At 52.6% G+C, this 27160-nt stretch overlaps 8 protein-coding genes across 8 annotated transcripts; 2 read left to right on the top strand and 6 right to left on the bottom strand.

Annotated features, from left to right (window-relative positions):
- Positions 1-870: 870 nt before the first annotated feature.
- M406DRAFT_279359 (uncharacterized protein) lies at positions 871-3050 on the bottom strand. Its single transcript, XM_040918382.1, has 3 exons — positions 2693-3050; positions 1864-2482; positions 871-1759 (listed from the first exon to the last, which is right to left on the bottom strand). Exons 1-3 carry the CDS (start codon positions 2729-2731, stop codon positions 1110-1112), a joined length of 1308 nt encoding a protein of 435 aa, XP_040774263.1. The 5' UTR covers positions 2732-3050; the 3' UTR covers positions 871-1109.
- A 2235-nt stretch (positions 3051-5285) lies between these two features.
- M406DRAFT_48515 (uncharacterized protein) lies at positions 5286-7508 on the bottom strand (the record flags this gene model as incomplete). The annotated part of the gene is made up of 1 exon (XM_040924367.1): positions 5286-7508. A coding segment is annotated over one exon (2223 nt), but the record flags the coding sequence as incomplete, so codon positions are not given.
- A 1673-nt stretch (positions 7509-9181) lies between these two features.
- Positions 9182-10780, bottom strand: M406DRAFT_347080 (RTA1-domain-containing protein). Its single transcript, XM_040922251.1, has 3 exons — positions 10369-10780; positions 9591-10205; positions 9182-9463 (listed from the first exon to the last, which is right to left on the bottom strand). Exons 1-3 carry the CDS (start codon positions 10586-10588, stop codon positions 9420-9422), a joined length of 879 nt encoding a protein of 292 aa, XP_040774261.1. The 5' UTR covers positions 10589-10780; the 3' UTR covers positions 9182-9419.
- A 1984-nt stretch (positions 10781-12764) lies between these two features.
- Positions 12765-13541, bottom strand: M406DRAFT_323083 (uncharacterized protein; the record flags this gene model as incomplete). The annotated part of the gene is made up of 2 exons (XM_040919734.1): positions 13116-13541; positions 12765-13030 (listed from the first exon to the last, which is right to left on the bottom strand). Coding segments are annotated over exons 1-2 (377 nt in total), but the record flags the coding sequence as incomplete, so codon positions are not given.
- Positions 13542-14465: 924 nt separating this feature from the next.
- On the bottom strand, positions 14466-15083 carry M406DRAFT_73915 (uncharacterized protein; the record flags this gene model as incomplete). The annotated part of the gene is made up of 2 exons (XM_040925673.1): positions 14466-14700; positions 14779-15083. 2 exons carry the CDS (start codon positions 15081-15083, stop codon positions 14466-14468), a joined length of 540 nt encoding a protein of 179 aa, XP_040774259.1.
- A 1108-nt stretch (positions 15084-16191) lies between these two features.
- On the bottom strand, positions 16192-17334 carry M406DRAFT_261617 (ClpP/crotonase; the record flags this gene model as incomplete). The annotated part of the gene is made up of 2 exons (XM_040917456.1): positions 16192-16786; positions 16898-17334. The coding sequence occupies 2 exons, from the start codon at positions 17332-17334 to the stop codon at positions 16192-16194; spliced, it is 1032 nt and encodes a 343-aa protein (XP_040774258.1).
- Positions 17335-23641: 6307 nt separating this feature from the next.
- Positions 23642-24391, top strand: M406DRAFT_357002 (uncharacterized protein; the record flags this gene model as incomplete). The annotated part of the gene is made up of 2 exons (XM_040923572.1): positions 23642-24181; positions 24245-24391. Coding segments are annotated over exons 1-2 (522 nt in total), but the record flags the coding sequence as incomplete, so codon positions are not given.
- A 483-nt stretch (positions 24392-24874) lies between these two features.
- Positions 24875-25970, top strand: M406DRAFT_103747 (uncharacterized protein). Its single transcript, XM_040915077.1, has one exon. The coding sequence runs from the start codon at positions 25215-25217 to the stop codon at positions 25443-25445; it is 231 nt and encodes a 76-aa protein (XP_040774256.1). The 5' UTR covers positions 24875-25214; the 3' UTR covers positions 25446-25970.
- Positions 25971-27160: the final 1190 nt, after the last annotated feature.

Genomic DNA, 27160 nt, shown 5'->3' with positions numbered 1-27160 from the left:
CTGCAGGCGCTGGCATGTATGAGAAGAGCATCGTCACGCCCTCAAACACAGCGGGATCTTGCTCTGAGGGCTTGATGGGTGTGCCGTCTGGCCTCGTGGTGCTTGCGAAGCGGATGTCTAGCTTCCCAGGGCATTTTTGCAGCAGGCTTTCCTCCCACGCCGCGCGCCGCGGTGCAGGGTACATGGTTAGTAGGATATCCTTTGGTGCATCCTCTGCAAGCCCATTTGGTTGTGCCATGTTGAAATGCTGACACGATCTCTCGATGTTTCAGTTGTGGACAACGCGTCGAGGAATTGCGGACGCGGTTGGAGAGACTTTGATAAGGCCTGGCGGCGATTTGAAATCCTAAGAGGCGCTTTAGACCGGGATTCTATAAAAAGTAGTGAGCCGAGATCCGCTTTATGGTTTTGGTTTCCTTTCCTTCTTCGCTGCCGGCCTTATGAGTCCAAGCGAATTCACTTGATTGTATGCGTCCGTAAGGTCAAAATAGTATATAAAGTCACAGCGAGAGTCCGATTGATTTGTCGCTACGGTCGAGGCCAGCACCTTGTCTTTAAAACTCCGTTTGCTCCGATTTTCAGGCCCTTCTCAGTAGGAGGAAAACAAGGTAAGCGAAAGCGGAACACTGCCGATTGATTACTTCCAGCAGGCCCGGCGTTAGATATTCTTCAACCCGATAAGGTTCACGGGCCGGTGGCTTTACTGTTGCCGGGCGCAGGCTTAGAGACATCCTTTATTCTATTATATAAACATGGCTCATTTAGTAGTGTCCTTAATCTACGAATCTTTCTGTCTCTTCCCGCTCGCGATTTTGGCGGATGTTCGAGACATTAACGAATCGGCTGTTTCCAACGCGATTAATTTATCATAGTCTGATTATAAGTGGTTTCTCAATTTGCCTTCGCTATTCTTCAACGGTCATTGCCCTCTGAAAAGAAACTGGTCTTGGAAAAACGCAGAACTTTATCTCTCATCAAAATCATGTTTCGCTTGTGCAAGTCTCCACGCACGCTTTCGTAATAAGAGGTCATAATGATCATGAAATCCCACCTTTTGAAGATCAATGTCTAGCATGCAAGCTCTTCTTTCCCTGTAGCCAAACCTCCAATCACCTCGTCGTAGGCAACACAGACACCTTCTCTGATGCGTCCAGCTTGACGTACTCAACCAACCTGTTGGTCAACCTCTCGCAGACCGGATCGACGTGGTTCATCCACAGGCTCGCAATGCCATATAACATCGGCAGCCACACGATCTGCCAGGCCACAAGAGTCAGGTTTCCGGGATACTTCAGCCTCGTAATGACCATCTCGCCCTTATCGTTCTCGTGGTCAGGGAGCGTCTGCACGCCATACAGCATCCACACAAGCACCGTCTTCAGCAGCGGGCCGTGCAGGAGGTACACGGCAAAGCTCATCCTGCCCAGGAACAGCAGGTACCTGCTGCTCAGCGCCTTCTGCAGGAATGGACTGAATACGATGCCGATGGAGATGAACTCGAGACCAATGCCGCTTGCGAACCGTGGGAAGTCCGGGTTGTTCGGGAGGATCGGCCTCATGATGCTGAGCAGGGTTCTCGACCAACCCATCCACTCGGCGTGTCCTTCTGGGTACGACGCGAATGTGAGACCTATGAACAACAGAAAGCCAGAGATGATGGCGCTCGCTCGTGGGCGGCTGGCAATGAGAGCCGTGAAGGGCTCATGATTCTGCAGGTCGGCGATGAGTGTGCCCCAGAAGAATTGCATTCCGAAAGCCGCTAGAAAATCAAAGACAAACATTTCAGCCGGGGTTTTATCGAGAATCCTTTCTTAACCTTTGGTGACGGAGGGGTAAAGGGGAAAAAGGTATAGAACCACTTACAGTCCGAAGCACAGTAAAAGTACACCCACAGCCCAAAACTCGCCCACATGCGGTACCTGGGCTTGACATACGCCGTCGCCACCATAAAGGCATAAACCCACATGCTACCCTTGAGAAGCGGCAACAGGGTCCACTGGCTATTATCATAGTCATTCACACCCCGTGTCCACGTGGTGACAATATTGTAGACCAGATTCACCACCGCCTCCCCCAGATACGCGAACCTCTTGGGCGACTGCACATCCACCCACCAGCTGTCCTGGTGCTTGGCCACCGCGTACAGGCCCAGCTCGGCCAGGAGAAAGCTCACACAGGTCGCCGCGGCGGCAGGTAAGAACAGCCGCGGGAAGCGCCGCAGGGCCGACTTGCTGATGGAGACGAACGCGGCCTCCTGGTTGCCCTGCTTGTACAGCTTGATGGGCTTGAGGGCGCAGACATAGCCGGTGACGAAGGCGAAGATGGTCACGCCGATGCGCCCCTGGATGAGGATGCGCAGGTAGGGGAGCTGGAAGAATCGTGGCGCCGCGCCTTCTTTCGAGGTGGCACCGAAGAGCTCGCCGTCCCAGGCCCGTGCTAGGTGGGTGAGCACGACCAAGGCCGATGCGATGCCGCGAAGGCCCTTTTGGAAGAGAATGGTTGTGTTAGTAAAGGAATGTGGGGATTGCAGGGTTTGTAATGGGGAAAACCTAGGAGTGGCGTTCAAAGCAAAGGGAAGGTAGGCCAGTGCGTTGTGTAATAAAGAGTATTTCGCACGGCAGGCGAATCCAACCGTCGACCGTCTCATGGAATTATGCAGAAAGAGTGGCACGAGACCAGAGTTTTCACTCACATCTACCCACTTCACGTTGCCTTCTTTCCCAATTGCCATTGCACTTGGAAAGTCCAACCACTAATGAGTGGCTGTCTCAACCGTTCAAAAGATACTCTCAGACCGGTGAATGGTCGACACGAAGAGAATTGTCTTAGTTGTGGACTTTGTTGGTAAAACGCGTCTCGGGAGCGTCGGTTTTTGTTGGTACCACGAGTTGCGTCCTACGGTTGTTGTTTTTTTTTTGAATGTGCTACACACTCTCCCGTGTACGGTGTCTGGAGATCCAGGTCATCAAGTTGCAGTGGTAAGTCCCTTGACTCTTATGCAAACAACATGGTAAGATCAGGAGTCAAGGCAAAGTTGAGTTCCATCAAGGAGGCGAAAAGAAGAGGCAATGAAGACTGGAGGTTCAGCAGAAGGCACCATGAAGGAGATATCGGACTTTTTGACAGCAGCCATGGCTGTTCCCCAAGTCGCGTTGCTGATGGCATAGATTACATTTGCCAAGCACTTATTCGTATCCACTTATTGTCATGCTGACGGGTGATGGGCTAGCTGCAGCTGCAGCTTGGAAAGGGTGGTTGGCGAGGGGTTGGAATGAATATCTGTGGTGAGGAGTGTGACATGTGCTGTGGTTGTTTATCAAGTGATGAGTCCGGCCAACTAAATGTCTTTTGCGGGCCGCACGCCATGTTATAATATGCCAATTCGAATTCTATATAATCACGGGCTACAAGGTCTTCAAGTTATTATCTCCCAAGTCTCAAACATTTTCTCAGTCCGGGAGACCCTCCTCTATACACAGCCAAATCCTTCAGTACTCTCTCAATCCGAACTTCATCATCCGAGCCAAAAGAGCAGCGGGGGTTCCTCGAGTGCGTTGTGTAAGCTTAGGCACCTATACCCTGCCTACCTTAATCTTCCTGCGAGAATCTTACCCAGGCCCCCACGCACATGTTACCATTAATCGGTCCCAGAGAAAAGCAGCTGGGGCCATGCTTCCCTCCAACGTTCATTCGAGAGAGCCCGCATCTCTTGCTGACAAGTCGCATATTCGCTTGAGAGGAGTGTGGTTCGTATCGAGAGCTGGCTTCCGCTCCGGGAATAGGGCCCGTTGATCAGGGTGTGTGGGCGCCTTGATTTATTGGATTGCAACTGCAGGGTCCCATGGGGCCTGGCAGCTTGGAGGCCAATGAAGAGACCGAGGGCATTTGGGATGCAAAGGGAATAAGAAAGCATGGAGCTGTCGCGCATCATCTTAATGAGTAATCTGATTCCAATCGAATGTTGAGACTCATGTATGCTGCGTCAACGGGTATAACACATGCTTGTCATCGGAACACTCCTCGTCTTCTGCTTGGAAGAGAGAGGACGGGAGGAGGATGGGTAAAATGACCAGCACATTGCACAACAGACGGACATTTCCTGAAGAGGACGAAGCAGGACCCACAAACAAAGGCACTGTGAAGCAGCCAGCTAACTCAGCAACATGAGAACCCCCAAGGAAAAGGGAAGGATTGTACCGACACCCCTACCACCCAACCCCAACACGCCCACCTCCCCCAGCCTGAAAAATCGCGCCAGAGGGAAACAGGAGTCCGTAAGGTCGGGAGAGCAAATGGTCAATTCACTATTTTGTGGTTTTCAAGAGAAAAAAGGTGTCGCAAAGAGTCTGGGTGCAGTATGCCTTGGAAGGCAACGGCCAGAGGCTCTTGTTTGTTTGATCTACCGCTCGGAATACAGAGCTGGGTCAAGGATGAATCTCGCCTTGTGCTCCACCTTGCCGTGCGGAAAAGAAAAAGGATATGTGCAGGAAGCGGAAGAGGGGGGAGAGATAAGGAAATGAAAGGCTAAAGGCCAAAAGCAGACTCCACAGATGTGCGAGGCCTACAGAGATGGTTTCGCCAAAGGGTTCAAGCCCTTGCATTCAACAAATTTTGCATTGTGGTGACCGCCTTAAGTTGGTGGCGGGGGTATCGTAACGTACAAACCTCCATTGCACAGATCATATTCTTTGATTCCCTTATCGCGCCATCCGATTGATGATGTGATGATTATCACCCTGAGTTCACTGAAGGAGAAATTCGAATGTGTCATCGTCCGGTTCTCCGAGCTCCTCTTCTTCATCGAGTGACATCCCGTCGTCCTCTTCGTCCTCGTCATCATCGCTGCTGAGAACGATAGGCTCTTCTTTAATGCCGCCCGCGCCGCCGTGCATCTCCTCGCTTGGGCCAGTGTCTCCAGGTACTTTCTCTGGCGATGTGGCCTCGTCGTCTATATTCATGACTTGACTGAGAGGGTGTGAGGGCCCACGGCTGTGGTGATGTTTGCGCTCCTCAGGAAGCACCTCCTTCTCCATGTACACGACCGGGTTTTCGACATGAGCGAATTCGGGCGAATCGGTATATCCCTCGAGAAAGACTTTCTTCTCAGCCATCGGTGTCTGTTGGACGTCGAACGCAGAAGGCTCGGCACTCGTGTCCTCACTCGTATCGATAAGATGGCCCTCGAAACGGACGCGCTTGACCTTAGCCGCCTCGTTCCAGGACTCCGCCTTCAGGCCGTCTTTGTGCTGCTGCTGGTTTCCACGGGCAGGCGTCGTAGAAGATTCCTAACTCTCCTCGAAGAATACCCGCTTTGTTCCCCGCATGCGCTCCTCTTCCATCTGCTCCAGGTGAGAGTCAAGCTCCATAAGGTCCATGATTTCGTTCTCGACGTCGCGATCCTCGGCATCTAACTCGTAGCCGGCGTCCGCTGCGGCATCCAGGTCATCCATGAACTCGAGGCCCATATTACGTGGCCGGGACGGGAGGCTCATGGGTGCAGGCTGGTGATCCATGGCCTCGTCATCCATGTTGTCATGCGGCTGGCTGAAGCTCTCACTAAACAACCTCGTGGACTGTGCTTGCACACTCCCACGTGTACTAGGGCGTATGCTGAGGTTCTCGAACGTGTGGGGCAGTTTCGGCGCATCGGGTCGCTGGTGGACAATGATGGCATTGACAGGATCCACGGGCTTGTTGGCGAGCACAAGTCTCTTCTTCTGGGTGGGGTGTCGCAATGGTGCCGTATCGATGTCTTGGTAGTCCTGCACCACCACGAGCCTGCTCTCGCCGCGGACAAGGACCTCAACAGGCAGGCCCGTGCTTCCATTTGCCGGGGCTTCATACAGACCGTCTGACGCAGCGGGCTGGCGACGTTGGGACTTGGGCACTGCATCTACGCCGCATAGCCGCTCGCCAAGAAGGCCCGCATTGAGCTCTGTAAGACGCACCATGCGTGATGGCTGCGCACCGCTGAAGAGATTGACACCACCGCCAGCACTGCGCCGGATCTGCGTGTCCCAGAACTTGGCAACGACAGGAACGACGCAGACAAGAGCGTCAGAACCACTGATCCAGAGCACCACGCTCTCCTCACCAGAAACTAGGTCTCGCGAGCTGGGCAGTCGTGCGACCTCCACGCCACCCTTGACAGAGGCAAGTCGCTCTGGCCCAGTGGCGAACACAGACAACAGGGAGCTCCGACGACCGCTCGCACTGAAGTCATTGTTGGACTCAAAACTGTCACCGTGCGAGCCTGCTGTTCGAAGCGGACTCGAGCCTTCCAGTTGTCCCGATGCGTTGAAGGCTGTGAGGGCGGCCCCACGCAAGGCAGTACTTTGTTTCCCAAACAGAGATGTCGAGTCGCTATTTGCATTGCCCAAGGGCCCTGCGCCCTCGACATCCCATATTCCCCATTGCCCGTCTGCCATCAAGGCCATGATTGCTCTTCCATGCGAGATCCAGTTGGCACCGACGATCGGCTTTCTTGCGCACGAGACACTGCCACGTATGAACGGGGCGTAGAGAGAGATCAGCCATGAGCCGTGCGCAGGCCAAGGCCCTTCGGAAAGGTCGTCTTGCGGGGTAGGTGATGTCGAATAGTCGTAGATACGAACAGCGTGTGGAGACGCCACGGCAAGGAGCTGGGTCGGGTGCGATGGACTCGGATTGAAGGCAATGCCGGTCAGCGGGCTCGGGAGAAACTCGGTCTGGAAAGGCTCGAGGGGTGTGTTGTCGGTTTGCTGCTGCTCGAGGGGAACATCCCATAGGCGCAGTGCGCCCGACGCGTCTTTGGATTGGATGGCGATGATGAGATGCGTGGAGGATCGGCCGCTCGAGGCAGAGCTGTTCGGCCTGTCGCGTGCCAGAGTGATGGCAATGCCATCGGGGTGTCTGAATTGGCCCGTGAGCTGGGTCAAGGTCTCCCCCCACTTGCCCTTGCCCGCGGCGCCGGCCAGAAGATCTGTACGCAGCTCCTCGCGGGCTTTGCTATCGTGTGAAGGCGGGGTGAGCGGCAATGTGATCACGTAGGCGGGGCCGGCTGCGCATGTTATAGCGAAGACCATTCTGTCAGACAGTATCGCGGTATCTCCTGAGCTCTCTCCTCCAGGACGGGGTGTTAACGACAAGACTGCGATGTGCAACACATCGGTGCCAAGGGCAAGGTCCAACGTCTGAATGATCTCGGAATACCCAAGCACATCTTCGACTGCTTCTTTTTCAAACTCGGGCCTGTCAACGAAAGTGGCTGGTGCAGCAGGCGCCGGCTCCTCGTCATCAGAGTCCAAGATCATGACGGCATCATCCGCGCCTACTGTAGATCCGTTTGGCTTGCTGCCTGGTGTCGTTTTTGGGGGTTGGGTCTTGGCAGGTTTCAGTCGACGGCCACCTCGCCAGACGACGGTGACACCATTTTCGTGACCGTAGAGGACGATGGAGGAGCCTTGTGGGGAGAGAGCAGGGTAGGTCTTGATATCGTGAATGCGGCGGTTGAGATTGTATCTGTACAGATATGGTCAGCCACAGAATGCTTCTCTCTATTGGAACACCGCTGCACTGCGCTGCACAGCACTTCAAGGAGCAGCTGTACATACGTGTATTGCGTGTTTTGAATGGTGTGCCGCACCCGCGGCTTCAAGTGATCTGCCATACTAGCTGTCTTGGAGGTCATGAGGGTTGGTAGGATCTGGGAGAGGGGCCCTCCAGGAGAGGTAGGGGCTGAGGGAGTGGCAGAGGAGGCCGAGGCAGAAGGAGAGGATATGCCGACTGTGAATCAAGGGCCTCAGATGTCTGCGCAGCGTGTTGAGGTAGGTCACAGAAACATGTCGTGTCGAACTTGAGAGGCGATTCGCAGAATGCCAGGAGGGATGCTTTTCAGTTGTTCGTTGTTGTTTGGTGTAGCCCCAATGCGCGATGAAGCTGTTTTGTTTTCTTTGTCTGTTTTGGTGCATTCACGCAAAATTTGGGAACGAACGCGCTGGTGAGGTCCAACTGAAGCTGGCAGGCTGAACAGCTCTGGTAGTGGAGTGCTTGACGTGTGGGGCCCCTGCCTTCCCCTGCTATTACCATTCATCCCTGTTCCTCTGTGCTTACATAACACAGCGTTGATGTTTCCTCGTTAACATGATCCCACTTTATTGCTGCCCATATATCGCTAAGGCCTGTACTGTGCACAATGCGCTGGCCTTCAGCCATCGCAGCCATCACGACACCCATCGTTTAATAAATCCTGCCCTCGATTTGATTTCTGGTCAAAGATTAACGGCGAAACAGGACTTGCATTATAGTAGAGATATCTTATAGATGCAGTACAGCACTGAAACTTTTATTTATCAGATATTATCTCAAGTACTTCGTGATAATGATACTTGGATTACCTCAAGATTCCAAATAATACTCTTTAATCAATAATGGATCATAATTTCAACAGCCATTATCTGCCTTCTTTCATTCTTCAAAAGGTCATCTCATCATCATATCTTGGTATGAGGGAACGTTCCCTGCTAGCATACATGATGGATGAGATGCCTATAATTAACATCTCACCAAGGCCGCTCCAGACGGTTGTCAATTAAAGCCTGATAAGCGATTATCGGCAATCTCGCTAGGAACTGAAGTCAAATTCTAGGACCTGGAGCGTGAGGGGTGTAATACTGTGCCACTGGATCAGACCAAATTCGATTAGCTTTGAGTGCGCAGGTTGGCGTTCCTATTTTTCTAACATGTACCAGAACGTTGTTGCTCCTCCTTCTCACGAAGCTCGACAGGCAAGCTAACGCATTACAGCCATTCAGTAGCACAGAGTCTGACTCCGCTTAGTTCCCTTCCGAAAGGACATTCCGTGTTGCAACGAGCATAGCAATGGACATGATCCCCGTCTGACATGGCGCCGCTTCTGCTGAACAAGCCTCAAACCATTACGTGTCACCGCTTCCAAGTGTTGTTTCGTCTAGACTTCCCTCAGCTCAAGTTCATGGGGGATTTCCCCAAGGCACATCATACTCAAAGAAAGCATTAGATGCAATCATGGATGCCACCACGAAAAGGCTTGTTGTCGTAGACAACAGTAATCATCGCACTAATTATGAGAGAGGTAGGGCATCAGGGATAATACTGATTACACTTGTGGATACACAGATTATTGAGGCTAGAAGCACTTGGGAAAGAAGTTGGTGAGACAGATACCAGACCAGAATACAAATGCTCTTGCTGTCCAATGCTGGCTTTGATCAAGATTCCAATCCAAGCCTATCCTGGGTATTATAACAAAAAAAAAATATTCTCTACAGGTAGAGTCCACCAACTGTCTATGTGCCTTTCCAACGCCGTGATTTCATACCAAGTCCCAGGTCGAATCTTGCCTCAAAAAACCTCGACAAAAACACGCTGCTGCCTTCTATAACCACCAGGACAAACCTTTATTACCACTTTATTGATACAACCATCGCATTCTCCTGCGTACTGTCTGCCAACCTGTTAGGTCTACATGGCCCTCACACCACGCAGCCGCTCCATAGAGATGGGCGCCTCCGAATCCGAAGTGTCAGGGGAGCGCTTCGACCCGAGGATGCCGTCATACGCTTCCGTCCTACGCAGGGCAGGGTCGACAGCGACAAAGACACCAACAGCAATCACCATGATAGACGCATCCAGCCCGATGAAGTACCCCTCGTGCGTAATCAGATAGCCCGTCCAGCCCTGCGCGAGCTCGATAGTCCTGTAGATGCTCCGGATGTAGATCATGATGAAGCTGATGACCAGGGCGACCAGGACGCGCTGCACAGGCGCCGTGACGAAGCCGCGGAACTCGCTGCCCCTGGAGAACACGCGGCGGAAGAAGTCGATGAGCAACAGCCCGAACAGCGTCATGGTGAAGAGCTGGAACGCGATACCCGCCACCATAATGTGCGTGCCCAACTCCTTGCCGGCCTGGTCGGTGGAGCTAGCCGTGCTTGTCTGGGCGCCGCCGACGGCCTGGACGACCAGGGAGACGACGTCACACGTGCAGAAGACGATGGTATACATCTTGGGGGAGAGCATCGAGGACGAGCGGCCGAGGCCGATGATGAGGCGGCCCAGGAGGACGTAGAGGGCGGCCGAGAAGAAGACGGGGGCGATTATCAGGGTCACCTCCTGAGCGAGGAAGGCGTTGCCGTTATAGGAGCATCGAGATGAGTAGAGACGTGCCGCCCATCCTACCAACTCAGCTATAATGCAAGTCAGTACATTTTTTCATCTTTCTTTCCTTTTCCTTTTTCTTTTCCTTTTTCCATTCAGATATCGATTGACGTTGGAATGGAGACTCTAGAGGGGCAGGTTTGGAAGTGGGTGGGATCACAGATCTCGAAATTTTTATGCAGCTGAACTTACTCAAAGCACCCAAGGCAAGTAATATGGATGTCGACACACGGAGCCGGAGCGACTGGAAGGTGTGATAGAAAAACGGGATGGCGAAGAGGACGACGAAAATGATGCCTGCTGCCTCTGAAGGATAATATCCGTATGCGGGCACCAGCCCTCGCGTATAAGGGTAGCAGTTGGCTTGCGATATCGCCTTCAGCTGGGCTTCGGTGGCTGTGTCGTTGCTCATTTTTGCGATTATGCGGTTGTCGCTTTCCTTCTCTTCTAATCGGTGGTGGCTTTCAGTTCACGGACTCTGGGTATGTGTGTGTGAGAGAGAGGGCTCCTGTTGCGCTCTGGAAACCGTTCGATCGCACGGCTGAGAAGATTTCTAGTTGAAGTTGCTTCTTGTGTATCAAATGATTACGACCCCAGGATTCTCAGATCTACAATGGACATCCTTAGTGTCTTATATTTCTTCTCTGTCGGATCAACCAGCCAGATAAAAATGGTTCAAAGTTGCACACCAAGCCTCTGCCCCCCTTGTTGAGCGCATCCAGCCGCGCCGCCATAGCAGCAGGATTTCAGGCAGTGCGTTCGGACAGGACCCACACCAAGGGATGCTTATTCTCGTCAGCAGTGTACTAGTAAGTATGTGCGACAAAGATGGACAATACGGGCACATCGGCACTCCAATGAAAAAGTGCAGCTAATTGTGGCTGTGTCTGAAGCGAAAACGACAGTCAGCGCTTATCACAAAATGAAATCAAACGATAACGGAGGGATTAGGGACAGCAGAAAAGGGTGGAGGCAGGCGAGTTTAGGGTGATTTGCAGCCTCGCTCTGGGCCCACAAGCATTCATACGCTGGCGTCCGCAACACAGCGCTGTGATAGGTCTCGGAGTGTCGGTCTGGTGGTCCAGGGATCAAGTCGAGCGAATCTCTCCCAAGCAAATTGCGCTTCAGCTTTGATTCCTCCGCCACGTGGGAACAGGGGAGAGAAGGGCGCGATTGTGCTTTCGTAGGTGGTTTCCCAAAAGGGCCAGCCAGGCTACCATTGCGACAAAAAATACGACTTATCATGGCAAACAAACAAATACGAAGCAGCCAGCAGTGCTGTTGCTCTCCATAGTACTACTGCCCCATGCTGCCACGTACATCTTCGTATCAACCTTGCAAGTGCCAGCGAGTTGAGACGCCTGCCAATCTCTAAGACGACCTCAGCCACATTCTTGGCGATTCCTACCCAGTCTTCAATGCATGCTGCCGCGTTGAATCGATCGGAATGTGGCACGTCTTCAAAGGGAATTCGTGATAGGACAAGCTTCAAGTGTACACGCCGGTCCCGAAAGCCGTTTCAAAACGTTGAACTGCACATTACCTCCGGCGGGTTGATATCTCGCCGACGGCCACATCGGTGCGTCGCATTCAGCGCTACTTACAAAGAGGTCTACACCGGTGATAGGCTTACGCGCCACAGGATCAACTGGAGAAGGCTGCCCGAATGCGAAGCATAATCAGTTTCGGTATCGAATCTTACAGTGGAAGCCACGTAACCTATAAATTCCATGAGCTTTGCTCTCGTCGGGATGATTATATGGCCGGTCTGACGTGACCTGCCAGGTAATTAATTAGTGAAGTTTCACAAATATGTCGACGGATCCTGCCGGCGTAGTTCAAACTTTGAATTGGTGCGTACATGTTCTGCTTGATGGGCGAATAGGAAATCACGAAAGCCTCGAGTGGCTTTACTTCGCCTCGATGTTTGCCGTCAGCTTCCTTCCATGTCCTCTAGAGCAGGCTCACTACAGAAGTCCTCGTCCACGATCCCGTTTTCTCAAGGTTGACAGACGGGAAAAGAATCAAGTAGCTTCGATTGGTTAATTCACCTCGATCTTTTAGCTGCCGTGTTAGCAAAGTGGACGGGCGGCATCTGCAAGGTATGCGATGAATATCGTGACACTTCACGCATGGGGAGATCATTGATGCAAATCTATATCCTGGTCATCATTTGGCAGTTTGATTCTGGTGGATCGCTCGTAACTGCAACTTTCGGTGGCTTTTCGATCTCATAATGAATAGTGATACTATACGAATATTGCGCTGATATAGGGTGGCGCAGCAGTGTTGGATTTCGTGACGCGCAGCCTATCCAAAGGTTAGACAAGTTGGATGTTGACAAAGACTTGTAGGAAGCACTGCTGGACGTGTCTCTTGGGAATGCTCAGTCATGGCATGTCGAAGATCCTGTCCAGTGATACATTGTATAGCATTTTCTCATCACTTGGGTCCGCAAACATATATGTTGCACGTCGCGAGAACAAGGTAACATGGAAAGCTATTGATTGTGGTCAACCTTTTACCTGTCAAAACCGAACACCTGAACGATGCAATGCCTGTCGTACAAATCATCGTAGTAAAAAACGCCCCGTGGAGGTAGTTACGCCATCCCTGCGCCCGTAATCAATGGAGCTTCAATCAGCTCTCGTTCCTCCCTCCTGTTCTTCATCTGCTTACAGCTCATTGACCTTCTCCTTGGCCTTGCCCTTCAGCTCGCTAGCCTTGCCCTTTGCCTCTCCCTTGAGCTCCTGCGCCTTGCCCTCGGCCTCACCACGCAGCTTAGCGGCATCGCCACTCGCTTTACCAGAGCTAAGGTCAGAAGCAGCCTCCTTCACCTTGTCCTTGACGTGGGCTGTAGAAAAGAGAAACATGTCAGTCAGCGGCTTGCCCTCCTCCTTTATTCATACAATATGCAGTTGGTGTTGGGGTGTACGTACTGCCCACGTTGATGCCGTCCACGAGCTTGTCGCTCACAGCGCGATCGACAGTCTTCAGCCCATCCTTGGCCACATCCACAGGGTTCTTCCGCAGCTGCACGGTGGTGCTGAAGGACGCACGAGGAAGGGTGGTGAAGGTTGTGTTTGCCGCAGTGCGGGTGAGGGTCGCCATGCGGCGGGTGGTGATCTCGGTGAGGAAAGACATGGTGGCGAGAGTTGTGTTTGGTCAGTCGAGATGCTAGGTTCTGCGCGAAGACGTTTTGTGTTCGATTCTTGGGGAATCGGCTGTGTTGCGAGTTGGTGGGAGTGAAGAATGTAGAAAAGGTATGAAGGTACGATAAAGCTCGTACGCAGACAAAGGTGAAGGGCGAATTAATAAGGCCTGGCTGGTCGTTGTTTTGCAGGCGAGGGGGTAAAGGGGATGATGTCATGAATGCTCTAGATCACTATGACGATGGTGCTTGGAGAAGCAAGGGCAAGCTGCAGCAGGACGCTGTTTGGTTGCAGGCACGCTAGGCAATACACGCCAAAAATGACGTTTTACTCAGGAGCTCACGGAGGAATCTCTACGTAAAAAACAGTAAGCGATCTTCGACTGTTTGGTGATCTGTTCCTAACAGGATCTGTGTACTATGCTGTAATGTATAGTGAGTGGCATCCGTCTTTCGACATTGCCCTTGCACTGTTCCCCATTCCAGCGAGGGCCATGACGCAATGCAAATCGGATCACACACAGGTGAAACCAAGTACAGTAAGTAAATCCTCTGTTTACTACTGTCGTACGAGCTACAGTGCCTTGAGTGGGTAGTAATCACAAGCGGAGGCCCAACCCTTTGCATTCCTCGGGGTCACTACATGAAGGCGCAGCATCTCGAACTACTACACACCACTGGTAGATGAACCACCGACCAGACAAATTGTGTGGCTCCATCCTAGGTCAACCAATTGAGATTGCCTTCTTCACTAACGTAAGGTGTACCATTGCAATTGTGAATATGAAGAAGAACTGGGTTGTTTTGTGATGGGCTGCGTGGTCTCGCCTTCATAGTATGACTCTTCTGTACTGCACAGGCGATGACAGTTGAACCAGAACGGCAGAACAGAAGAGTTCTCAGCAGGTAGTGGTGAAAAAGTCATAGTATAATATCGATGATGCAGAACGCAATAAACTCCTTCAATCAGCATGAATTTCTTGTTTGTAACCCTCCTACAGCCCATCCCTTCCCCCCCCCCCCCTGGCCTCTGCCGACATAGACCTCTGTGGCCGTCCGCACTGCCGCACCAAACATCTCAAATGCGAAAAGAGATTGCCAAGGTACTCAAACAGCGCTTCAGCCTGTCCAACGGAATTTAACAGGTTAACCAAGCGTTCGTCCATACCATACTAATAGACAACTGGAGTTCTGGGTCCTTGAGCCACGCAGATCCAGACCCACGATTCTCTTGGTTGACCTCGACCGGACTCGACTGGGACTCCAGTTTCACTGCATCTTTGCCGACTGTGCTAGACAACGACTTGGATTGCAGTGGCGTCTTGTTGGTTGGGGAGTCCTCATCTGGACTTTGCCCTCTGCTGGACCGTCGCCTGTTGCTCAGAGCAAGTGTCAGCCAGAGAGGGCAGATGATGCAGGCTGGAAAGACGAATGCGATTCCAAATACCCACCAGTCCAGCATAGTCCCCTTCAGAACAGCAATGAGAATCCCAAAGGCGAATGCCAGTGTCGCCAAACCCAGAAGCTTGCCCGCCATTCGGATCTCCCTTCTCGACATTCCTGGATCTTCGTCGGAGAAGACGCACATGCACTGGGGTAAGTGTAAGGCCCTCTGCGTTTGGCGGCCTCGTTGTATAATTGTGTCAGATTGGGCGACGACGAGCCTGTCGATGACAACGACCCCGATGGTGAGGAATACCCTGCATGTGACGTTCATGCAACACTCCCCCATACATTGTCCCGCGCACTCGTCCATGGTTATGGATGCTCTGCGCTGTTCCTGTGATAGAAAAGGAAAGTAAGGAAGTCTCGAGATCCCTATCTATATTGAAATAAATCCAGAGGAAAATTCTTGATTCAGGCTGTTATAAGCGAAGGATGAACGTATGGCGTTGTTTTTTTTTTATAGGATATCAGGCTTCATCTTGGGTTGCTCAGAAAATTCCGGGTACTTAGCAGCAAGATCCTTAAAGATGTACATAGGTGGCCTTTTTATTCTTGGTATAGTGTTGATGCCACTAAATTGCAAAGGCCTGGGCTATCTGTGCCCTAAGCTGTGGTGACTTGTTCCTGAAATGACTTCTAGGACGACGGGCTGTTCTTTGTAGATGATGCACAGACTGGAACTATACCCATAAGGTACTGAGACAAGCTTCCAATGTATGTGAGTACAGTAAGTAATTACTGAGCTGACATGCTCTAATAGAGTGGTCTGACTAGAAGATCCTCCGGTACTTGCAAAATAGTTATCTGGAGTATTCAAGGTCCCCGGCCTTGTGACTGTCCCACAAGTAGTGATGGGGGTTTCCTTAAGTAAGTAAGATGTGTTTGAAATTTTTCAAGGTGCTCTATCTTGGAATAAACTTTATGAGATCAAAGGTTTCCTCTTGCTAGGAAGTTCTTTGTTTCTTCCGAGGAATTTGTGCGAGGGCCAGTGAGTTGGCACCTGCCCGACCTTTTTGTAGATCGCTTCAGTTAGGGTCAGTTTGGCTGGCTTTTTTTGTCTTCTTTTCTTTTCTTCCTTCCCCCTTTCCTTCCTCGGCGAATATCTAATATAGCTTTTTGCCGTACGGTTTTGTAGTTGTACTTTCCTAAGGGGAAGCTCCCTGGCTGCAAAATGGTTCACACCTCGTCATGATATTGGATGAAAACTTGTGAGAAACATTAAGAGAAGGCAATATAAACCTTTCTGAATAAACTCAGAAATTGGTGGTTCATTAGGACCGTAAAAGAATTTAAGAGGTCGGGCCCTCGTGCAGAGAACCTCCTGTCTTTCATCTCTAGTCTTCCCATAAGATCCTTCCTGTCATAAGAGGCGTCCACGGAGGAAGACTGTGCCACCCTGCTGTCCCATTTAAGCCTCCTCACCGTCCCGTAAACACAGGTTTTCTCTTCTCCCCAAACGCCCGCAGCGCCTCATTACGGTCCTCGGTCTTGACAACCCTCTCATACATGGCATTCTCTACACTCTCATGTGGTCTCTGCACAGCCTGCAGAGCTGCCCGCACAGCAACAGGGCCGCCCTCACAGATCTCTGTGGCGAGCCGCACCCCCTCGCTCAGCACATCCCGCCTCGCCCGCGCCAGAATCCCAGCCGCAACAGCCTCCGTCTTGTCACCTTCTCCCTCCTCCGGCAGGACCTCGACCAGCCTGTCCGCGATGCCGAGGAAGTATGCTTCGGGCGCTGACACGCGGCGCCCCGTGAGGATAAGGTCGCGAGCGCGGCCAATGCCGATCAGGGCGGGGAGGCGGTGGGTGCCGCCGGCGCCGGGGAGGATGCCCAGGCGGGTCTCGGGCAAGCCAATGACGGCGTTGGAGGAGAGGACGCGGAAGTGGGTGGCCAGTGCGAGCTCGAGGCCGCCGCCCAGGGCGAGGGAGCTGATGGCGGAGATGGTGGGGACGGGAAGGGCGGCGAGGGTGGCGAAGGTTGCACGAAGGGTGATGAGGAAAGCGTCGGTTCTGGAGAGAATAGATAGAAATCGATGTCAGCAAGGTTGTCTTGGGGCGTTCTGCAGAAGTCTCTTGTATCCAGAGAGAGAGAGAAAGTAAGAGAGAGAACAGAAAACTCACTCTTCCTGCGTGAACCCTCTCCTCTCCTTCAAATCCGCCCCGGCACAAAAACAGCTCTCCACCGCACTCGCAATAATCACCGCCCGCGTAGGCCCTTTTGAGCTCTCCCCAGCGGCCCCGCCAAACCGCTGGTTCCAGCTCTGCACTGGAATCTCGTCCCCCGTTTCCGCGTCGTACTGGGCATGCACGTCGTCGATCTCCCTGCGCAGGCCCTGCAGGAGGGCACGCGAGATGGCGTTCCGTGCAGAGGGGCGGTTGAGCTCGAGGATACGGATGTGGCCTGTGTTGGGGGCAGGAAGGTCGGTGACGCGGATCAGTGGTTCTTGGTCTGATGATGCGGCGGCTGGTTTTGCCGAGTAGCAGCGCCGGCGGGCAGTGGGAAGTAGGACTTGGGGGGATTGCCTTGGGAAGCGAAGGAGGAGGGTGCGGGAGGGCATGGTGGGCTTTGGTTACCCTGGAGATCGATGGGCGGTGGTGGTTAAGGTGGGATCACAACGACATGAGAGGACAAGGACGAGGTGGAAGCTTGTTTACAACATGAAGCTATACTACTGCACAACAGCCAAGCCGAGGGTCAGTTTTGGTGGTGGTGGTGACGTCGAGTCCGCCAACCGGGAACCATCGGTTAGCAGCGGCGTGTCGGCTGCGGTACGTACTGTCTGTCAGGACCCTAACCCTGAACTCCTCTTCAGGGGCTGTTTCACTTCAAGTATTTTTATCTTATTTTTATGTTTCTCCCTCTTTTTTCTTCTTTAAGACATAAGAGGAGAGTGGGGGACAGAAGAGGGGCCACAACAAACGAGCACTGCCGTGATGAGGGTCCCCTCTGCAAAAGCCTTGGCCACAACTTCGCTTGAGAAGTCCGTTCATTACCCCCGCGATCGACGAAGAGATTAAACGAGGAAACAAGCATATCTCGTTTACCTTCCATCACGAACGCAGAAGCCAACCTGTCATTGCACGTCTCCCATGGACCAAAACAAGCAGTGCGTGTGTGTGTCTGTGTCTCTGCAGCAAGCAACAAAGGCAGCGGCGGCCTCCAGAGGGTGTAGATCGCGAGAGAGAGAGAAAGAGAGAGTGCATATCCTCTCAATCGCTTCCCCACAAGCTGTGTTTCATGTTGATGGGCACCGATCCCCGAACTGTTGGTCGACGATGAACGATTGGATGACTGACTGGCATTAATCCAGACTGACAGACGGTCACGCGGATGGTCCAGCGAGGGTGAGATCATCGCCTTTCGAAACGCCTCCATCCGGTCTCGACTACCTGTCTTAGTGATTATGTACTGCTTCTACGGGGATTCAGGCTGCTCTGCGCAGGCTGCAGACGAGTCGTGATCACATATCATGCACACATACTTAGCACAGTCAATGGAGTATGGGGACCCTGGCCAAAAATTTGGAGGAGGGGAAAAGACGAGAGAAAAGACAAAAGAAGGAAGAGAAGCAAAAAAACGAGACACTCATTAGCGACTGCCGCACCTCGAGGACCGCCCAACGTGCCTAGAGAGAGGTTCCTGGTGATTTGGGTGGGCCAGACACGAAGACCAAATTTCCGGGTCCCCCGCGAAGAGATGCCACTTCCGGGGAACCCGTTCTGCCAACCTCGCCCAGGACAGGAGGAGAAGAAGAAGGTTGTCTACCGTGTATGGTAGGTACTTTGGTATAGAACAAAACTAGTGGCCAACGGACCAACCTGTCGTGTCAGATCCGTGGCCGGGAGACGGCATCTCGGCCGGCCATCCCCCCCCCAGACAAGAAGGAATACGTAGCAATAGTCGCTCTCCAAGGCCGGGCGAAGGATGGCCACCCAGGAAACATGTCTGAAATTTGTTTACTGCTGACACAGCACTTACGCGGTGTAGACCCATAATGTTCTTGAAATGTGCTGTGCTGGCGCTCATTGTGCGATCCCTCTCGTCGTCGTCGTCGTCGTCGTCGTCTTTGTTTTTCTGTTGCTCGGGATGGCGAGACAGGACAAAGATCGATTGTGGACGTCTTTCTTCTCTTGTAGCTCTTTCTTCGTCTCTTCCGTGTTATGTTTTGCGCGTGCTTGTGCTGAGCGACCGTGCTCGTCTGAAGGTGGATCAGGATATAAAAAGCGCTCGCTTAGCAAGACCCAGGTCATTCCTCCGCATGTCGACTGGGCGGCCACGGCGGGACTTGTTAAGGAAATAACGGCACGCATACTGTAAACACAACACCGTGCCGTGTAGGGCTGCAAGATGGCGAGATACGGCGCGGGATACGGGCTCGTGTATCCACTGGACTCGAGACTATTGACGGGTAAATCGCTGTGCGGCGGCAAGGAATCGATGAACCGATCAAATCGATGGACAAATACGCGTCTATTGTCTCGAGGGTCTCACCACAGACATCGATATTATCACGAGCCAGGTCTAGACCGAGCAGGCCCTGCTGGCTAACCTGTCCGGATTGGGGCGTGGGATTTTGCAATCAAGATTCAGTATCCCTGCGACATATCCGTTGACAAGCACCATACTGTCGGTTGGTTGTGGCTCCAGAGATCTGACCACCAGGGGATCTTTCTCTTTCGCCGGGTCGGCCCAACCGGCCGGCCGGATGCACCCTGTGGTTTTGAATGCACCTACACGTGTCGTGAATGCTGACGAGAACTAGTTGTTTTGATGACAAGTCAGAGATCATCTGGTTTAGGTACATCGTGAGCTACCGGAAGAGGGTGCTGGGAACCACGATCCGTAGCAGCGCTGCAGCGGCTGCCGTGTCTGTTGCTCACCAGCCAGGCAAGACGCATCTTTCCTGCTGGTGTCCCGGGGACGAGAGAGACGTGTCGCGGTGGCTGCATCCATATGCGCTTACCGGCATTTTGGATGCCGTGTATGTAGTAGAAAACTTTTTGGCATGACGTGGGCCACCGAAACAATTTTCCTAGTCCGTGAGGCTGTGCAGGCGAGAAGCGATATTGCGTTCATGCCCGTCGCGCAACAGCATGGATGAGTGTCCTCCCACAACATGGACAAACCAGCCTCCGTTGTAAACGAATCAGACACAAGAGGGTCACATTCCCATACATGAAGAACTTCAGAGCTCTTGCTGACCGCTTCTGGTCGAAAGCTTCCGATGGACGGCCCAGGTCGTACGAGAAGATGGTCAAGCTCGTATTGTCGAGCAGGTGCCGCTTGGCCTCTTGCTGCAGGTGTACATGGCCGCCAACCGAACTAAACGGCCATGGCTGCGTGGCTGGAAACCTACTGCACGCCGTGACAAGGTAGAGCCTGCAGCAGTGCACCAATTGTTTAGGCCAGTGTGGTGTTCTGGATACACCAAGAAAAACCAAGAGGTCTTGTGTGCCTCGTATCGGTGGCATTTGGGGTGACTGACCTTTGTAGGATGCTTGTGCTGCTCAAGTTCGTCCGCAACAAGTTACAGCCAAGAAAGTTAACCTTGGGTAGAGAACGGATTTGTTCCAAAACGTGGTACATCTCTCAAAATCGCTCGATAGCCAGGGGGAGAGGACAATGCAAGCTTCAAGGTTAATGATGCGGAGTAAGGACTTGGTCTTTTTCTCTTTCTTCTTCTGTTTTCTTTTTTCTTTTTTCTTTTTTTTGAGTTCAAGGCATGTGGTTGAGTAGTGATCTCTGGAACCGGTGGGCCATCAAGTCGATCACAAGAGGGGCCGCAGCGACAATTGAAACGTGATAATGGTCACGCAGCCGGCAGTGAGAAGGAGCCCTGCCCTGCCTGGCGCCCTGCTGGACAAATCGCACCCGACGAGACACAGACACAAGAGCCGTGAACCCTGTCGCACCCTCTAGAATACGTCCCAAGCTGTCCACCGACGACGAATGAGTTGGCTTGTATCGTATATACGAGCGTGATCGTCGAGAAGCTCCTCCAAACTTGCGTCTGGCACACACGTCGCCCGCCGTCCAAGACGTCGGTCCGTCTTCGGTAGGCCGTGTGCCACAATTGCAGCCGTTTTAGAGCCAGCGCCTTTTGAAAACGATACTGGGCTGGCGTCTGGTCTAAGCTAGCTTGTTCCAGCATGCCGGCTGCACCACAGCACCTTGGGTGCTTGGTTGGAGGCCATCTGGGGATCTTCAGGGCAAGGTGCCTTTGCGCGTTAGTGACTTCCCAAGCTCGTAAAGTAGACCAACGTAGTGCGGCATAAGCTGGTTGCTGTCGAGAAATCTTCAAGATCAAAAAAAAGACGCAGTAATAAGGAACATGTAGTAGCTATCTCGCAGTGAGGCTTTGCTGTCCAACCTGCAAGCGGAATGGTGGGCGTTGGCAGTCTAGGCTTAGGCCGCGTGTCGTTATCACCGACATGAGGATGGATGGTACCACGATTCATCTCATGGCATAAGCTGTAATAGTGCATAGGCGGTCGAGGCGCGCGTCTGCTATCAGGGCCCCTCATAAGGATAGGCTCAGGGGAACATCCGTCGCGACATTTCCTGTTAGATTAGGCCAAATGCAGGTGAAATGGCAAGGGGCATTTCGTCATCGCATTTCTTTTTGAGGAGGGAAGTTGCCTTTAAGGGGGGGTTGGTTGGCATGTTTCGCCGTTTCACAAGCTGGACGGTCCTGAGGACGAGGTGCTCCAAAGGCTGGGTTGCTGAATGATGATTGGGGGTCGAGAGCGAGAAGTGGAGTACCAAATCAATGATCCAAACTCAGATTTTTGATGGCAAACGTTTTTTGGAAGCAGTTGTGCAGAGAGTTATTAGTGCAGAGAAATCGATCACACTGTGTAAGCGGGTAATTAGGTGGGGCAGCACACCCATGCCAAGTCAGGAACCGATCTCAGTTCCATCCACTCAGAGGCGCCTAAACGAGGGTACGTACTGTCGATCGCAGAAAGGGGGTTCCGTCAGTAATTTCCCCATCCGCCATGTGAGTGGTGCGTGTGGATGTGCTTGTGGCATTTTCTTGTGTAATAAACAAGCGCAAGGGGAAAAACAAAAACAAAGGCGAAAAAGAAAAAGGGAAAGCAAGAGAGAAAAAAACACTAATAACTATGCTACAATGACAATTCTGTTCAGGGGGCGAAAACAAGACATCTGAGGAAGGGATAGTTTTGATGTTGATTAAAAATGAGCCTGCACTACCACTACTACTACCACGTCGACTTGTGACTGGGACTGTGACTTGTGATTGAAATAACGTGAGGTGATGATCTAACTGAGGACCCATCATCTCATGCCCCAGCCAGCGTTGGGCACCTGGCGCTTGGTGGGTTGACGGCCGTGCTCAGTACTGTGCAAAGTTCCTCCCTGCCAGACGGGTGGGTGGGTGGGTGGGTACCTGCTCTCTCCCAACTCCTGCTGAGGGAAGAGAGCAGGTGTGCCCTGTCTGGTGCATGAGTTGGCGTGGCAGGAAGAGAGGAGCAGGCCCCAGCGGGGATCAGCAGGGAGCACTCAAGGGACTGATGACTGAGACAGGAAGCCACTCCCCGGTGTCCCCAGTTCTCTCCCTCTCTTGCCCTTCTCTGTTTTTGTTCCCTCTTCCCTCACAACACGCACCCCCTCCCCCCCTTCTCCCGTCCCCTACCAACCACACACCCCCTCCAAAAAAGGGCCCTGGTCTGACCTGAGCTGGCCTGATTTGACCTGACCTGAACGAGACCCCAAGCCCGACCAGACCACTCTTTTCAAAACCTGCACACTGCAACACTGCACTGACCTGCCTCTCGTTTCTCCAGTCAGACCCAACAACAAAGTGTCCACCGTTCATTCCCTCTTTCTCAATTTCATTTTTTGTCACATTTGGCAACACCACAGTCATTTCGTATTCTCCGATCGTTTTTCGTCTCACCACCTCTTCTTCTTCTCTCTCTCACACACACACACACGAACACGCATGTCGAGCTTGTTCTAAATCCGTCGAGACGAGGAAGAACTTTGGTAGAGAGGCTCTGAGACACCCCGAAACAACGCACTCGTACCCAGTCGTTCGTTTCGTTTCCATCTCCAAGCTGTCCAATCCGGTACAGCCCAACTCAGTCCCGTTACCAGTCTGCATCGAACAGCCAGCTGGCCCCCCCTTTGCTCGCCGTCTCGTCTTGTTGACCTGGACCTGGACGTGTGTGGCTGGAGGTAGACACAAGACCGATCCCACGGCCACCCCCTATTCATAGACGAACCGCCCGCCGACCACGTTTCGAGACCGCAACTCCCAATCCGGGCTGACATCCCTTGGCTTGTTGGTTTTTTTCCCCTCCTCTTGCGTCCTCCCCTTACTTGGACCTTGGACAATCTAGTCAATCCCCCCAAATTCCACGGCTGCCCTTCCCCAGACCGAAGGACAAGCCACTATTATCTGTCTGTCCACCCCCTCGACCGGGTCTATCAAGCAACAACCTCTTCTCACTCTTACCAACTACCGGCGGGAGAGAAAGAAGAAAAAGAATCGAGCCTCCAGTCAGGCACAGGCCGATGCTATCTCAGCCGTGAGGACTAGAAGGGAAGAAACACGGGACCATCGCGGCCCAAGGCAGGAAAGCGGGATAGGGTGGAAACGCTCACGACAAAGAGGTCGTTCTTCATTCAACAATCGACCACGCGAGCTCTTTGTGTAATACACTCAGGCCTTGTCTATTCTTGCTCTCACTAGGCCGCCGACGAACATCTGTGACTACCCTCGTGGCGTCTTGACACATTCGAGAGACAAAAGGAAATCACACCGACAACGCACGACCTGGACGCCGACGGTTCTCACGATCATCCAGAGACTGTCGTCGACTCTCTATCCACGTCGACAATACCCTTGTAATACTCGCTTGCTAAGCGACGACATCTTTCTTCTCAAGTCAAGAGACCGAATCGTTGATCCGATTCCGCCTCTCCGACTCGACACTCGTTACACACCTATACTTTACAACCCTTTCTTCGGTCGACCGACCAAGACTCACATATACACAAAATGAGATTATCAACAATCTTCGCGGCTGTGGTTGCCGCTGCCTACCCGGCATACGCAGTCACCACCACCAGCGAGACGACTTCTACTGCAGCTTCAACTGCGACCGGTGTCGCGTCGCCATCGGCTCAACCTACCCTCGGCGTAGCCATCTCGCAGGGCTGCTTCTCATCCTGGGGCGATCTGATCTTGACAAACACCTCGGTGTTCAATTCTCGAGGCTCCTGTGCGACCGTGAACTGCACGGACGCCGGCTATCTGGTGGCCGCGATGACGGACGGTGATGAGTGCTGGTGCGGCAATGAGTACCCACCGGAGGACACGAGGGCAGCCGACTCCAAATGCAGCATTGGCTGCTCTGGCTATCCTCAGGAGGCCTGTGAGTCTCCCTCCCCCCCGGTCCCTTCAGCCAGGTGATTTCTTTCTTACTGATGTGATCCAGGTGGTGGCTTCTCGGGTAATACGAAATACTTTTCGGTATTCAACACCGGCATCTCGCTGGACGTATCCTATGCCAAGGACAATGCTAGTTCAACAAGCAGCACAGGCAACGTAGTTGCTTCGTCTACAGTCGTATCCGGTGGCCAAAGTAAGCTCATAAGTGGTGCTGTGCAGCATGGTAAATGACAATTCCCGCTAACTTCAGTCACAGCCAGCGTTGTATACGTCACCTCGAGTGCCACGGCAGTACCTAAAGACACCTCGAGTAATAAGGGAGGTATTGTGGCTGGCGTTGTTGTGGGCGTCGTCGCGCTGCTTGCTATAGCTGGCGGTATATTCTTCTTTATGCGACGGAGAAAGAACCGCGAGATTGAGGAGGAGCACCGCCGTAACGCCGCAGTCAACGCCTTCATGAAGCCTCCCGGAAGCAGCGGTGGCTACTCAATCGATACCGACGCCCGGATGGACCCTGTCATGGCCCAGAGAAGGTTGAGCAGCGGTAGTATCGCCGACAACCAGGATTACTCACGCCGGATACTTCGCGTACGTTTCATCACTGCAACGGGTCACTTTTTTTTTTCTCTTCCCCTTTTGCTGACTAACTCTATCTAGGTGACCAACGCGTGAGGAAGATCGCCCAGATCGGACACTGCTACGAACGAACGACTCCTTGCCTGTACTCTATTCCTTTCATCATCGGCATCTTCGGCGTTTCGGAATTCTGCTTAGTTGACCGGTGTATCGGTCCTCGCGACGAATTCCCGGCGGCGTGTTATTTTCGTGTGGAGAGAGGTCACTTGCACGTTGTGCGTGTGTGCTGCTGTGTAGGCCCGCTATAGCCTGACTTGTCCTCCCACACCGTCCTCTCCTTTTTCTTGTTCACGGTACGCCTGCGCGAGACACCAGCCTCGAGTTGCTCAGCGACACGATGATCCTGTCAAAACAGCGTACCGGTCATCTCATCACGACGAATGGTTTTGCGATACCACATTTTCCTAGAAGGACGGGAGTTGCACACATATGGCGTATCGATTATCACACCCGATCGGACTGCCACAATATGGGGACGCCCGGCGACAAGACATCATTTGTACATCATCTCGTCTTGTCTAGGCCGGGCAGGATTTATTTTGAATATCAAGGGGCTTAGAAGCGGTAGAGGGATGACTTGGGGCTCAGCAGGCTCACGGTCTGCCATTTGAACAGGGAGTACGACGATCAAAAGGAAAAGTTAGATGGCGACTGGGCAGAGAAAATTGTCCCAGTTGTCAATCTGTTGACTTCCGCCATAAAGAAAAAAAGCCAAAAAAAGAGAACAACATTCACCATCTGGACCAATCTATAGCAGAGGGCGGGCGGGTTGGATATTGGATATCTTTCCACGCTATCCTATGTATCTTGGGTCAGTCTCACTTATTACCCGGATCGAATGTACTATCTTCTGCGATGTTCGACATATATTTTGAGGATAGACATACTTCTATTTTTTTTTAAACAATCCATTCTTCTTCATCACTTGACTTGACGATTGACTGACTGACTACCTGTTTCGCCTTGCCCTGGGATGCTGGTGACTGATTAGCGACGACTCGCTTGCTTTTCTTTCTTGGGGGCATGGTGTACTTGTGCGTTGCTATTCCCCAGAACATTATCAACTCAGCCTGTGTGTGTGCATTTGTGCTGCGACAGGCCTAATCGAGCTCATGTGCCTACCTGGAGGTTGACATATCCTACTCTGCCCCAATCATCCAGTCCAGTCGGGAAGCAATGTTGATGTGTGTCTCAGGGCCATCTCGCAGCGGGACAGTCGTTACACGATCTGATCTCTGCCAGCCTGTCCGACCAAGCTTGTGATACGTGAGTGATGTCTTTGTCTCTCCTCGCCATTTTCTCCTCTCTCGTCCATCTTGATGCCTGCCCCCCCCCCCCCTCTCCTCCCCGTCTTCGGTCTGTCTGCGCCTCTGTGACCCATTTGAAGATCACTTGAGAGTTTTTCTTTCTTTCTTTGTTTTCTTCTTTTTTATTTATTTATTATTACCGCGGCGGTGGAGGTCGTAAAGCAATGTCCTCCCTGATCTAAAAGGGAGCCCGTCAGTTTGTACCATCTCAGAGGAGGACTGGCCGGGTGAAGGCTGGATGTTCCTATTTCTCAACTCCCACCTGCGTGCCTGCTTTTCAACAGAGGAAAAGTCGATCGACCGGCCAGCATTCATCTCCCATCCGCATTCACCCCTTCTCCCGGTCGCCTATGTACTGAGACAACAACCACGACGGAAGTTGCCCTATTGGGCTCGCTAGGTAATCATCTCGCTCGCTCACGCAGCCGGGCGGGCGGACGGACGGGAGAGGGCCTCGCTCGGCAACCCGAGCCCGCCTTGTGAACCCCTTTCTTTCGCGACGGCGAGGGGGAAAAGAGACTCGATCTCGCCTCGAGATTCCCAGATCGGTGGGTGGTGATTCTGGGGAGGGGTGGCAATCTAACACGGTCTCCGAAGGTGATCGGCATCTGGATCTATTATTTTCCTACACCTGTCTCTACAGCGAGTACCTCTTCTTCTTCTTTCGGATGTGGTAGACGAGAAGTCCATGGGGGAAGGGAAACAATACGCGAGGAAGGAGAGGAAGAAAGAGAGAGAAAGGAGGACAGCGGTGCTCGTGGCTCTTGAAGTGAGCACGATTCATTGGTAGAATTAAACCACTTGAATGCCCAGGTGTGTCTCAGAGGGGTGGAAGAGAGTCCCTAGGTCAAACAACCACCACTAAGCGATAGCATGTATCACGTACTCGAAGAGGAAACCTCTTTAGGCAAGCCGGCAGCCCAAAGAGTAAGGTAATGGTCTCGGGGAGGCAAGGACCCTCGGAACCTCGATCCTGCTGCTGGTGTTAGCATTCTTGTGCTGCTTGCTGTTGTATTCAC

Source organism: Cryphonectria parasitica (assembly GCF_011745365.1).
Source record: "Cryphonectria parasitica EP155 unplaced genomic scaffold M406scaffold_6, whole genome shotgun sequence".
Taxonomy (NCBI): Eukaryota; Fungi; Ascomycota; class Sordariomycetes; order Diaporthales; family Cryphonectriaceae; genus Cryphonectria; species Cryphonectria parasitica.
This window is presented reverse-complemented; position numbering and strand designations above follow the sequence as displayed.

What these genes read in the sequence shown, in the direction of transcription:
- M406DRAFT_279359 (XM_040918382.1), bottom strand. Translation starts at nt 2,731, where the DNA reads ATGGCAATTGGGAAAGAAGGCAACGTGAAGTGGGTAGAT. An exon ending in GCAACGTGAAGTGGGTAGAT is followed by an intron (nt 2,483 to 2,692) that starts GTGAGTGAAAAC and finishes CTCTTCCAAAAG; the next exon opens with GGCCTTCGCGGCATCGCATC. An exon ending in CTTTTACTGTGCTTCGGACT is followed by an intron (nt 1,760 to 1,863) that starts GTAAGTGGTTCT and finishes TTGATTTTCTAG; the next exon opens with CGGCTTTCGGAATGCAATTC.
- M406DRAFT_347080 (XM_040922251.1), bottom strand. Translation starts at nt 10,588, where the DNA reads ATGAGCAACGACACAGCCACCGAAGCCCAGCTGAAGGCGATATCGCAA. An exon ending in ACTTGCCTTGGGTGCTTTGA is followed by an intron (nt 10,206 to 10,368) that starts GTAAGTTCAGCT and finishes CTTGCATTATAG; the next exon opens with CTGAGTTGGTAGGATGGGCG. An exon ending in CGCTGTCGACCCTGCCCTGC is followed by an intron (nt 9,464 to 9,590) that starts GTAGGACGGAAG and finishes ACAGGTTGGCAG; the next exon opens with ACAGTACGCAGGAGAATGCG.
- M406DRAFT_103747 (XM_040915077.1), top strand. Translation starts at nt 25,215, where the DNA reads ATGGTTTTGCGATACCACATTTTCCTAGAAGGACGGGAGTTGCACACA.